The sequence below is a fragment of the Ictidomys tridecemlineatus genome, chromosome 6 (assembly GCF_052094955.1).
Source record: "Ictidomys tridecemlineatus isolate mIctTri1 chromosome 6, mIctTri1.hap1, whole genome shotgun sequence".
NCBI classification, from domain to species: Eukaryota; Metazoa; Chordata; class Mammalia; order Rodentia; family Sciuridae; genus Ictidomys; species Ictidomys tridecemlineatus.
The window spans coordinates 86,558,672-86,571,902 of NC_135482.1; the positions used below are offsets into that span (position 1 = coordinate 86,558,672).

General features: G+C 37.6%; 1 protein-coding gene across 1 annotated transcript in view; it reads left to right on the forward strand.

The window, feature by feature from the left end:
• St8sia1 (ST8 alpha-N-acetyl-neuraminide alpha-2,8-sialyltransferase 1) overlaps positions 1–9,367 on the forward strand; it is a 132,282-nt gene extending 122,915 nt beyond the window's left edge. The window contains exon 5 of the mRNA XM_005328902.4: positions 1,324–9,367. Coding sequence (XP_005328959.1) covers positions 1,324–1,810 — 487 coding nt within the window. The 3' untranslated portion in view covers positions 1,811–9,367. The remainder of the gene's footprint in view (positions 1–1,323) is intronic.
• The last annotated feature ends 3,864 nt before the right edge of the window (positions 9,368–13,231 follow it).

A 13,231-nucleotide genomic window follows, 5' to 3' on the forward strand; every position in this document is an offset into this window, starting at 1 on the left:
GACCTAGTCTCCTGGATTGTCTTTTTTCCTTTTCCTTTTTCTTTCCTTCCCTTCTTGAGCTACATTGGCAGCTTCTTGCCCGATCTCCAAGCTGCCAACCTCTTCCTTGCCAAGATCATCTTCTATACATTATATATTTTTTTGATGCAGTCTGACAACTGTAGTAAGTAGCCACTGCTGGGAAGGTTCCCCATCGCCAGAGTGATATCTAGACAAATTGGAGAGACATGTAAGGGTTTTTGCAGCATGTCTTGTCTTCATGTCTTCAACCACTGTCCCCACTATCCCTATCTCCCAAAGTCCAGGGACAATGACCTCTGTCATTGTTGCAGTATACCTGCCCATGACCACACACCCTCCTTTCTGGATTAGCTGCCACTCTTTCTATTGTTTTCCTGAGGAGGTGTCTTCAAACACTGCCCCTTTCTGTAGCTAACTTGGACCCAGCTCTGTCTTACAGGCAGAATATTTTTTCCCATCTCTGTTCTACTTTATACAAATATCAACCACTACATTTGGAGTATCATATTGTATTCATTAATATTTTTGTTACCACAGCGGGAGTTGAATTTCCTGAGACCCAAAATTGGTTCATTAATTTTTCATTTCTCTACTGACACATAGGAAGTATACCTTAAATTTTAGTTGAATACATTTGGAACTGAGGGCCTCTTTATGTAATCAAAACTGAAAGAGCATCGCAAAGTCGAGTTCTTTGGAGCAAGCAATATGGGCAACTCTGCACCATTTTAGAAGTCCTTCTTTTTCCATGTACTATTATACGTGGATAATATTATATAACCTGCACTAAAGATGGGCAGCTGCCTTTGCATGAACTATATTCCAAAGTTGTGAGACCCTCGTTATAACATTGATTAACTAAACGCTTATAGAATCATGGAGTTTGAATGGGAAGAAGTGTCTTGGAAGAGATTCTTTTGATTTGCGATGAGGAAACCACTCCTATTCTGATATTAGACCATGCATGTAGCTTTCATTAGACCCTCAACAAATTTTAGGAATTCATGAGAATTAAATCCTTTTACATTCCAGGTAAATACATTTTGGAAAAGAGAAAAATGTACAAAGCATTTTAGTTCAGAAGAACTCCATCGGGGAATGTTAAGTTGAATTTAAGGCATTGGGTGGGAGAAAGCCAGGCTTCTTGTAAGAGATAATCGGTAAGTTCAAGGAGGGATTTTAAATACAAGTGAAGTATTTTTCATGTGTTTTGCTGAGATGATTTGAGCCATCAGAAGACAGAAGAGTGGATTTTAATGTTTCTTTTTCTTGAGGTTTAATTGAGCCTCTTCTCTCTAATAGGTTTCAGAACCTGCTATGGTCCAGAAAGACATTTGTGGACAACATGAAAATCTATAACCACAGTTACATCTACATGCCTGCCTTTTCTATGAAGACGGGAACAGAGCCATCTCTCCGTGTTTATTATACACTGTCAGATGTTGGTGCCAATCAAACAGTGCTTTTTGCCAACCCCAACTTTCTTCGTAGCATTGGAAAGTTCTGGAAAAGTAGGGGAATCCATGCCAAGCGCCTGTCCACAGGACTCTTCCTGGTGAGTGCAGCCCTGGGCCTCTGTGAAGAGGTGGCCATCTATGGCTTCTGGCCCTTCTCTGTGAATATGCATGAGCAGCCCATCAGCCACCACTACTATGACAACGTCTTGCCCTCCTCTGGCTTCCATGCCATGCCTGAGGAATTTCTCCAACTCTGGTATCTTCATAAAATCGGTGCACTGCGAATGCAGCTGGACCCATGTGAGGAGCCCTCGCTCCAGCCCACTTCCTAGGGACGGTGGAAGGAGACAGAGGACTGAGCCAGGGTCTTTTTGTTAGGTTTTCTATGTGACTCCAAAGGAGAATGGTCAAGTTTTTCATGGATTTGCATGGGCTACTTGGAAAAAGAAGAGAAGAACAACAAAAACCCAAGCAAAACTCTACTTTTAATGACAGCTTGGAGGACAAAGAAGAAACGAAACATCCTGTGAAACGTTCTACAGCACATGGTGAATTTACAACTCATAAAATGCCGATGCAATGACATTGGTAAAGCACATATGTGTGGTTCATATCTAGAAGATGCAATTCAAAAATAAGATGAATGCTAGTTGTTGAGGCTACGGAACTAATCAAGGAGGAATAAAGGAAATGCCAGGGCAAAAGTGTTGCTGGCTCATAATAATTTTAAAAGACCTGTCTTATTAAGACTAGCATTAGGACTGTAGGTTTTTAAAAATTATAATTTATTTTTTGCCCTGTTTAGGGGCAGTGGGTAGATGATGGGGTAGATTTTAAAAAATCCCGCAGTGGGTAGATGATGGGGTAGATTTTAAAAAATCCCTTATTGAGTAATAAGGATACAAAATGCTGTAACTGATTATTGTGATTTGTTGAACCAAGTCTACATTAACTATAGTTCTCCTCCATTTCTAAAACTTTAAATAAGATTTGTTTCTTCCCCTTTTGTCAAGTCTACTTAGACAATGTGAAGCATTGTTGAATTTAGACTGTGTTGATTCATAGTCTGGATAACATGAGCCACTTTCCTGCCTCAGAATTTAAGATGTGAATTCGATTTTAGGTCTGCATTATGTAAACCTGTTTGCATTGTTATCATTATTTTAGTGCAAAAAGAGTACATATGGAATACTCATTTGTAAATGGCATAAATGCCTCCATAATGTAATGTTCAGAGATGAAGTAAAGCACAGTGACATAAGGTGAGCATCTGTGGAAGATGAACCAGAAGGCAGATCCCTTTCCTATCTAACATAATATATTCACTCCAAGATACATCATATGTATGCACCCATGCATATAGACATGTACGCTCTCACACCCACTACACAGAGATAAAGCTCATTCTTGTGTAACTATGAATGCTATACCCACATGACTTGGTATGGCAAAAATCAGTTTTAGAGAGCTATGTATAAACTGTTTGGTAACACAACTTGCAGATATTAGACATGCGAGTATATTGGTTGCTGCTTGTCATACCAGCACAAAAGGCAAGTATAACCCCCAAACACTTATTCTAGAAAGAGCAGACTTGTTTTATTCGTTGATTCCCACCAAAATCTCATGAATGGGCCCTATGTTAAGCATGGTCCCTCAAGGCATGTTTCATACAAGCAAATTGATATGAATTAGTAGCTACTTACTTCCTTAATAACAGGGAGGATTACAGCAGCTTTTGACATACAGAAAGAAAAACCTGCTGTTATTGTAAGTTGCCAAATATGTTTCCATATAAGGGAAAGGAAATCTCTCACTGTCTTTGTGCTTTAAGATGTCTTATGTTAAAAGGAGACATGAACTCATTATCTTTATTCTTTCAAATATCATCAAAATGTTGGTAAACTGTACCAAAAAGTTCTACCACGATTTTAATGGTAGAAACTTGGCATACCATATAGACTAAAACAAGTGGGATTATTTTTTAGTGAGTTAATTTACAAGATACCAACATTAACAAAGACTTTGGAAAAATCCTACATCATTGGAGTAGGAAATTTCTAATTGGGGTTGAATATTGAAATTATTACAGAAATTAACATTTTAAATCTGATTGGCATTACACAGATTAAATTGATACTTAGAAAGTTAAGTGTTTGAGAATGTCAATTCTATGCAGAACTAATTTACTCTTTTGATCTTGTGTGGCAGCAGAACGTAATGGGAAGTTACTATGAGTGAGCTGTGCTAAATATTCACTGATATGCACTCCTGAATATATTTCCTCTTTTTGAACTATTGTTATTATTTAATAATTGATTGAAAAAGGAATACATTTTTAACAATATACTTCATTAAAAATATAAAAGGGCCAATGAAGAACACACATAAAAATTAACTAAATGTGACATTCAAATTAGTACATTAATTGTTAAAATGAAATTAATGAGTTCATAAAGCCCATACCTCACAGTTCTGTTGAAAAGCTATCTGGAAGTTTTACTTTTTGTTATGATTCCTGGAATAGATTTATGTATAGATTTGTACAATATTTAGTCTATAATTTTTTAAGTTTTTGGTGCATTGCAATTATATGTAATAGTAGGATTTTTGGTTACATATTTGTACATGCACAAAAGATAACGATATAATTTTAGTCTATACAGTTTTTAAACTATTATATGTGACTTCTGAAACGCAAAACAGAAGTGGCCAGGACTGGCAATGTTTGATTAGACCTATGCTTCTCAACGGGGGTGATTCCTCTTCCTTCTGGTGTCATCGGCAATGTCTGGAGACGTTTTTCATTGTCATGACTCAAGGATGCTACTAACATGTAGTGTGTAGCAGCCAAAAATCCTGCTAAATGTCCTAAGGTACATAGGTCAGCCTCTCAACACGTCATTACCCAGTCTAAAATGTCAGTAGTGCCAAGGTTGAGAAACCCTAGATTAGAGCAAAATTAAAATTTGATTGTTCTTTTCATTTACATGCTCATACTAAAGTATGACTACAATTTAATGATAATGTTTTCTTAGGGTAGATTATGGTTAAGCGTTCTTTTGTAAAGGTGATAGTTCATAGGTATGCCACACATATACCTGTTTGTTTTTTTTACTTGTTTAGATGAATGTTTCTAAACAAGAAATGTGTGTAAGTGTGTGTAGCATGAAGTCATTCATCTCTGTCTTTACTGAAGTATATGTATTTCTAAGTAAGGATTTCTCTAGAATTGTCCTGGAGAGTTGTGTAGTAATACTCTATTACCACTAAGAAGTTGAATTCTAAAGTCTCGTAATTTGATTTTGTTTATATGATATTAAGTTTTTCAAAATTGGGCCTGGTAGTTTACCGAATTTGGTCAATTTTAATATTTCTGACACTTAAGATTCAGCTTAGAAGACATTTAGGCTATTTAAAACACATCCAGAAAGAAAGTTTAATCACATTCAATGTATCTGCCAAAAGAGGGTATTCCTTTATACCATTAGATTAATATTTTAACTTCTTTTTTCAAAATTTAAGTCGACAAAAATTAGATTGCTTCATGGGGGCAAAGGGAAGGAGGGAGAGATGACAAATGAGTACCCTCATTTTTATTAGCCCCAATTTGAGAATTGATTCTGAAGATCGTGAATAAGAGTTGTCTCTGTTTAATTTTAACCACACTTCAGTATAATTAAGATAGATGAAAGATTAAGTCATTCCATAGGAAAGAGTAGTAATGTTTTATATGAAAGATTGTTTGTGGAAGAGGTCTTCTGGACATTTTTGCTTTATAGAGAGCATTTTTTTTTTTTTTTTTTTTTTGGTACTGGGGATTGAACTCAGGGGCTCTCGACTACTGAGCCACATTCTCAGCCCTATTTTGTATTTTATTTAGAGACAGTGTCTCACTGAGTTGCTTAGCACCTCGCTTTGGCTGAGGTTGGCTTTGAACTTGCAATTCTCCTGCCTCAGCCTCTCCAGAGTTGCTGGGATTATAGGCGTGTGCCACTGTGCCCAGCATAGAGATCATTTTATCACAAGGTTATACAAAATTGTGCATTTAAACTGTGTAATTCTTACACAAGAAGTTAGGGAAGTGCTCATCAGATTTTGTTTCTGTATAAGTTTAGTTATTTTAGCAAAGGTAGAAAATAAATGATCCAAAATGGCAGATGTTTAGACAATATCCTTTGTTTGGCTTTGCGATATCTCATGCACTTTAGGGAACTAAACATTTGATTAGGCTAAATATAACTCGTACCCAAAGCAGTCTGGATCATGTGGTTTAAATGGAAAATAACTGAAGACATCCTGGGAATCTTCAATGTGCCACAAATATTCTTAGATTAGTCCACGTCTTGACAGGAGTGGTATAGATGATCCAAAATGGAGACAACATCAGCAACATTCTTCTTTTCAGGAATTATGACAGTTTTATAGCTTTATTTTATATAACCTCATTTCTTTGTTTAAAAACTCACTCCCCCCACCCCTATAGTTTTAACTCCTATGTTTGAAATACTGACTTCGTGAAAATTTTAACTGATGGAGGGGAAAAGTGTCACCAACCCACTGAGACCTTCTGGAAGTGCTGTGGTGTTGCCTAAATACTTTCCCATCAGCACCAGATAATATCAACTTTCAATTTGTAGAATTCCAGAGGTCAAGAGCTGTAGGGATTTTTGCATGTACTTGGGGACAAGTATGTGGGGGAAAGAAGGACTGGAAGTAATACTGTGCTTTTTATTTCTTTATCATCCCAATGCAAATGTTGCCTGTCAGATGACCTGACTTTTGGGGTGCATACATGAGGGATGCAAGTGAATTCACAATTTCAAGGCACCTGCTACTTAGATGAACGTGTCTAACAAAGTCAGCAGTAAACAGACCTAGTAAGTTGGGTGACTTCATTCCATCATGTTTTAGGGAAAGGGTGAAGCAAGTGGAAAGGAAGAGGTGACCTTCCTCCAAAGCTCTCAGCATACAAGGGGTCAGAGAAGTCTCCCCGCTGCCCTTGGCTCTCCAGTACCATCTGTCTCTCTCCTGCCAGAGATGCTGGCTCAACTCTGGGGTCAAGCTAGTAGCATGAGACTAGAGAGGCGGTGTGGAAATTTGCTGAGAAGCTTAAAATTTTGCACTGCCTTAAACTGTTTTGCTTTGTTTTTGCTTCACTTGTGCTCTCTAAATTTGGGTACCCCGTGGCAGAGTCTGGACACCCTGACCTACATATAGCCCTGCCAATGATTATGAAAAAATAGAACTTTTTTTTTCCTGTTTAGATGGACTTGGAGTCTGTAAAGCGAGGGAGATATCAAATATTCCACTTCTTCCTATTAGCCTCTTTGACAAACCTAGAAAATAACTCACTAGAATTCTGAAGCTCAGAATATCTGGCTATTAACTTCCAAATATGAGGCCACAATATTTAGGTTAAGCACTATAAAATCATCATTTTTGAAGTGGAAGGAGACTTGAACTTATAGGATTTTTTTCTTCCCATTATAAGAAAATGGATATTCTCTGCCTTTACCCTCATCCTTGGCTTGTCGTTTGACATTTTCATGTGCATTCAAAAGATGAGACACTGGAATATATGCATGAATAGAAACCTTCAAACAATACAAACCCAGCTTGTGTTCAATAAGGAAAAATACTTCTCTTTCCTTCTTTTGGTTTTCTTCTTTCTGGTGACAGCATTTTTTATTTCTTTTATCTCTAACACCTAAGGAATAAAATAACATGTTAAAGATGGATTTATAATATCTGTGAGAAATTGAGTAATATACAAAGCCCATGACTATAACTTTTTAAAGCACAAAAGAGGAATTATATTTTATGGTCACTCATGTACCTATCTCTGTATTCCTACTGATCCCTACATTGTGCTAAAATTTTTACTGATTCTGCCTTTCAGTTGGAACTGTGGGATCCAATCAATGACACAAAGCTGTCTGGGAGTTTTATAGAATAATATCCAAATATATTGATTCTGTCTCTTACTGCTTCTATGTAATTAGACTTTTTGCAGATATTTGTCATTTTGAAATGTGTGTTTCACACCATACCAATAAACATCAAAGAGATGTGATTTAATCCAGGGCAGAAAAAAATCAGGTAGATAATGCCTGTTTTTTCTCTGCCCAGTAAGAGGAACAAAAAAATTATGCTAATAATTTTCAATGGTTTAACCAAAATGATTTAACTGAAAAGGAAAAAAAAAAGGGGGAATGTCATGGTTTTAATTTGAAAGTACCTTTGGGCGAGGTCTTAGAAGGTAGCTAAACAGAGCACAAGGATGCAAGGGAGAGGGTCTGGACATTGCATGCAGTCTCAAGAATAGAACCTTTTCAAAATATTTTACAGGAAATATATTGTCATCCAGCTGTTAGGGGTAAGAATGAAAAGATATTAGGGGAAATCAGTGTATGGGCCAGATTGCAAGGCACTGGGACAAGGACAGAGGAGCAGCTCCTGTCCACCCACAGGACCTTGGCAGGCTTGCAGCCCTCCCACGCCTGACACCTCCTGTGGTGCTTTCCTTGGTGTCTGGGCCACGTGAAGCAAACACTCTCATTTTCATAGCCCTCTGTCATCTGCACTTTGGCACCTACTCCCAAAGGAGGATTATCATTTAGATCTCCCGTCAGGATGACACAGTGATAGGCAGAAGTGACACTTTGAACCTGACCCTTTGGAACACAGTCACCACGTGGTCTGCATGGTTAGAGTTCTCCTTACTCTCCTGCTCTCACAAGCACTTCCACCAGAGGCTCTTGGATGATTACATAAGCAGACTTGTATACATTTTCCTTCTCTGTTCTAGAGTATGAGAAAACATGCGTACATTTGTGTTTACACATGCATGTACCCCCCCACACACCCCCGTACCTCACATTAAATATGCCCATGGAAAAAAGGGAGAAGACTGATTGGATTGGGGTGGGGAGTGGCAGAGTGTGCCTTAACCGTGGCTTGGCTCCCACTTCCTTATGTATTTCCATGTATGTTGTCACATTACAAATGTCACCATGTCTTTTCTAAGTTGTACCTTTATCATCAGCAAGAACTCTTATAAATGTAGCAAATGTGACTATTTTATAGAAATGCACAATAGTATATAGGCCTTGGAGAAGTCTGATAATGGTATGTAAATATCTTTTGTTGAAGTCATAGAACCTTCTGGTAGGAAGGTCCTTAGCTGATAGCTACAGGATTAGGGCTGTCAGCTCATAGAATTGAGAGCTACAGAGTTGGGGCTGTCAGCTCATAGAATAAGAATGTTTGTTTCTCCAGAGAATTCCAGTATTCAAGGAAGCAAGGGATCAATTTGTTGCTGTCTCTCATTCAGTCTCAAGCACGAATCCCAAGGACTTTCTCATTGGTAGATCACTATTGAAGTCCTCCCATAACATACAGGATTCACAATTCAGGAGGACTGATGGCCGCTAGGGTACATCATAGAAACATGAGAAAAAGAGAATAGGCAACTGTAGCTCCATAGAAAAGCCTGCTTCATCTTTAAAACGTCTGGAATATTTCTAGAACTCTAGTTACCAGACAGCATAGTTGGTCTAAAAATTTTGGCGGGGTGGAGTTTTTCTTTGGTCTCCTTAAGTCTAGTATTGCACATGTGTGCAAACTGTTTCTTGAGACCAAAATTTCAGAGATTAGAGATAAGAAGAAAATAAAACCTCATATATTCTTTTTTTCATATAATGCAGTCATGGATGTAATGATTCTGGAAAACATTTTAGATTAAACTATAAAATTGAAATCACCTTTGAAATGTGTATGGACATCTTCCTATTAAAGCCAACACTCCATTGGCAGGAAGTGTGGGGAAAACCAGTGTCGTTCTTCTCTTTTTTTTTTCTTTTTTCTTTTTTCTTTTTTTTTTTTTTAGAGTTTCACATACAATGTAGCAGGTAAGAAAGAGAACTTTAATTGGTACTTTTTATAGTGTGACTTGAAAAAAAAATAGTATCTATCTCTGTTGGCTCTGCTGAGTTGTTTCTTTCCACAGAAACTAAATGTAATGTCAAAAGAGAAGGTTTTCTGTAAAAACATCTCCTTTTCTTTGGTGCGTTCATTGTAATTATGGCTGGCAGTGAGAAGGTTCAGTGAGTCTCAATTTCTCTACCTCCCTAACTTGGAGAAAATTTGGAAATGTACCCTGTGAATAAAATGACTTTTTTAAAAAATACTGTGTGAAATCTTTTCATTTCCCCAAAGTATATGGATAAGACTGTTTCCTTTTCTATTTCTGCTTTATTTCATATCCATATCAAATACCTTTTTTCCCGTTTCCTCTTATAGATGAAAAGTCATGTTACTTAGTGAAGATTTTCTTTTTAGAAACAGAGATTTGCAATTGCTATAAATATAATATACTGTTGGTATTTCTGATGCAGAGAAAAGGCACTATCATGGAAAATAGAAAGAAAATCAAACATTTATATGATTAATGCAGATGAATTTACCTTGTTAAGCAATAGAATTTTTCCTTTTTGTGCGATGAGTTAGTATGTGCATCCTAAAGATACTTTTATAAATTACTAACAAGATGCAAAACATTTTAATTCCCCTTCTGCCCATATAGGTGACTTTGAAAAGCCCAAGTGTGCCTTCCTGTCTAAATTATTGAGATAATTGCTTCAAATTCCCATTCCCTTGGGCTCTAGTGGCCCAGTTCTGCCAGTCGCTTTCTCAGAGGGAGTGACATTAGGAAAAGTGACCTTGGTCCCTCCTTTATGATATATTTCTTGGCAGCAATTGATCAGGGTACTTTGTACAGATCTTATTAATTCTCTGACTTCATTCTCTCATATCATAGCCTCTTAGGCTACAGATATTTCAGGAAAGGACTCTGTTACCTAATGGAAAATCTTCATGTTGTTTAGCTGAATCATTTCTTTGTGGAAAAAAGTCCAGAGCTTTAGTATAAATGTGGGTTACCCTAACTATACAAGGAAAACAGATTTAACTTGTTTTCACCAACTATCATTAAATCAAAAATTCTAGATTGTACTGAGTCCTGCTATTCCACTTTGTTTTTATTTAAGCACTCAAAAACAGATATTAAGGATCTAAAGGCATATATTCAAGAATTCCCCCAGACCTAAAAAAGGGCATAATTATAATCATAGACTATATTTTTGCTTGAGAACTTATTATTTTGGACCTGCAATGATATTCTTGATGATATAAAGAATTAAAGTTGTAGGATGATTGAATCCATTTTACAATTCATATCAAAGTTTTCAGGGCTTTTGAATATATGACAAAGTAAGCCCTTGGTCATTTCTTTTAAGTAGATAGAGTGAAAGTTATTTTTTCCTCCATAAGAGTCATAATTTCTGGACATGAATTTAAAAACATCCTCAAAATGTTTGGGAACTTTCTCATAATAAACAGTGAAATCAAAAGTCAGAATAAAAGGCCATCAAGAGTTTATTGGTCTCAGGGTAGGTAGATATTGGTCAAGAAGATTCCAGCCTTTGTGGAAAAAGGTCCAGAGCTTCAGTATAAATGTGGGTTACCCTAACTCTACAAGGAAAACAGATTTAACTTGTTTTCACCAACTATCATTAAGTTCAAAAATTCTAGATTGTACTGAGTCCTGCTGGAGACGGGGAAATAAGTAAGAATGGGGTATGGTTGCAGGTTGGGTGGGACCATTATAATCAACCTCCTACCAGGTGGATTACTAATTCCCTGGAGAATGTTTCTCTACTGGGATTTCAATGCTGACCTTGGTATTGTTGGTTGGGCACTTGGCTGGGGTGGAAACTGCACTATCCTTGGTCCCTGTTATTGGTGCCATCCATCTCCATCCTTGCTACCCAAACTCCCAAAACCAATTTTTATGAAAGCTCATGGAGAAAACAGTGAGGTAATTAAGAAAAGGGACTACATGATATCCACTCCACATTGGTTTTGTATGGAACTTGCATCGGTTAATCTCTGGAGCCATATGGTGTAGTTATCAATGCTTTTCATCATGGAACACGCAGCAGTTTGTCCAACTGAAAAAGACATGCACTGTCCTTTGACCAAGGGACACCTATCTTACAACAAAAGAAGTATAGCTTATGCTAAAGGAATTAGCTACTATTACTTTTCACCATGTCATTTAGACGATACATTCTCAACAGGAGTGCTATTGTCCCCCAAAGAGGCTAAAATTGGTTCTGGGTTGGGGGCAAAATATTAGATATTACCAGGATATGGGGAAAATATTTTAAAAATTTCCTTGAGTGTTGGGGTAAAGAATAACAAAAAATGTTTGAGGATCACTGATCTGGAAGCAGCTGTCTTGCACAATGTTGGCGTGGGCTAATAGAGACTCAATGGACCATCTGAAAGACAGTGTCTTTTCAGACTGGGCTGCTATCTTACAGGATGTGATGTATATTTTGAACAGTGACCAGTTTCATAACTATATCATATTAAGAATATTTGGATCTGGGAACCAAGGGATGGAAGTAGAAGTAGCTCCACAAATTGTGATATATTGTGATTTTATCCTTTTTTAATTCAAACTACTTTCTAATTCCCTAAGATCCTTATTTTATCTGTGTGCTATTAGGTATATTTTAAAATTCTTTAGTATGGGGAATTTCTATGTGTGATTTTCATTCTTTTTTGAAATTTATTAATAAAACTTGTTTTATAGCTCAGCTTCCATGTCTTTAACAGGACATTCATTCTGCAATTGTTGCAGTAATGTTCTAAAAACACTTATTAGATCAAGTGTACTGCATAGTGTGAATCAGGAACATCCTCCAGCGGCCCATGTTAGAGGCTGTGTCTCAGCTTGCACTAAGGAAATAGTGGAAACTTTAAGAAGAGGGGCCTAATGGAAGGTTTTAGGTCTTAATGCATGTCCTTGAACAGGATGGTGGGATCCTGGACCATTTCTCTTCCTCTTTTTTACCTTCCTGGACTGAAGTAAATGCTCTACCATGTGTTCCCTGCCAAACAGGCCCAAAGCAAGGGGGGCCAACTGACTACGGATTAAAACCTCCAAAACTGTGAGCCAGAATAAACCTCTTCTCTTTATAAGTTGATTTATCTCAAGTGTTTGCGATAGTAACAGAAAACTGACTAGTATATATATCCTTACTGATATTTTTTCTATTTGTTCTATTATTTAAAAAAAGGAAATGCAAAAATCTCTAAGAATAATATGCCCATTTCTCCCTTTAGTTTGATACATTTTTGCTTCATGCACTTTTGTCGTAAATTGTATACACTGGAAAGTCTCACACCAGGCCAAAGTCTTACGTGTGACCCTTCATGTCTGACCATAGACAAGCACATGTCTTTGCGTGGCAGGTCCTTGGGGAGAGTTGTCCTTACACCAACCCTGGAGCACAGCAAATCCATCCTATTTACCTGGAATGGTTGCATCAAGGATTCAGCACTCCAGGACAGCCACCCTCATGGGCATATCTACATTCTTAACCCGGGTACTCCTTGGGGAAGCCTCTTTATCAGGGGACTCTGCCGACACATGGAGACTCACTACCTTTTTCCTCCTAGTTCTCTTTTCCTGCCCCGTGGCCCACAGATCCATTAAGACGCAGAAGCCTTTTCTTTGGGGCTCCTTGGCAGTGCAGCATTTTCCCACCTGCTCTGCATGTACCTTAACTCTCACCTGGGACCATTGCAAGGGAACAATGAAACCCCAGGGAACTGGTGCTGCTTTTGCCTGTCTTGCCATGTAGTAAGTGTGTCCTTAACTGTCACTTTCAGTTTGGCTC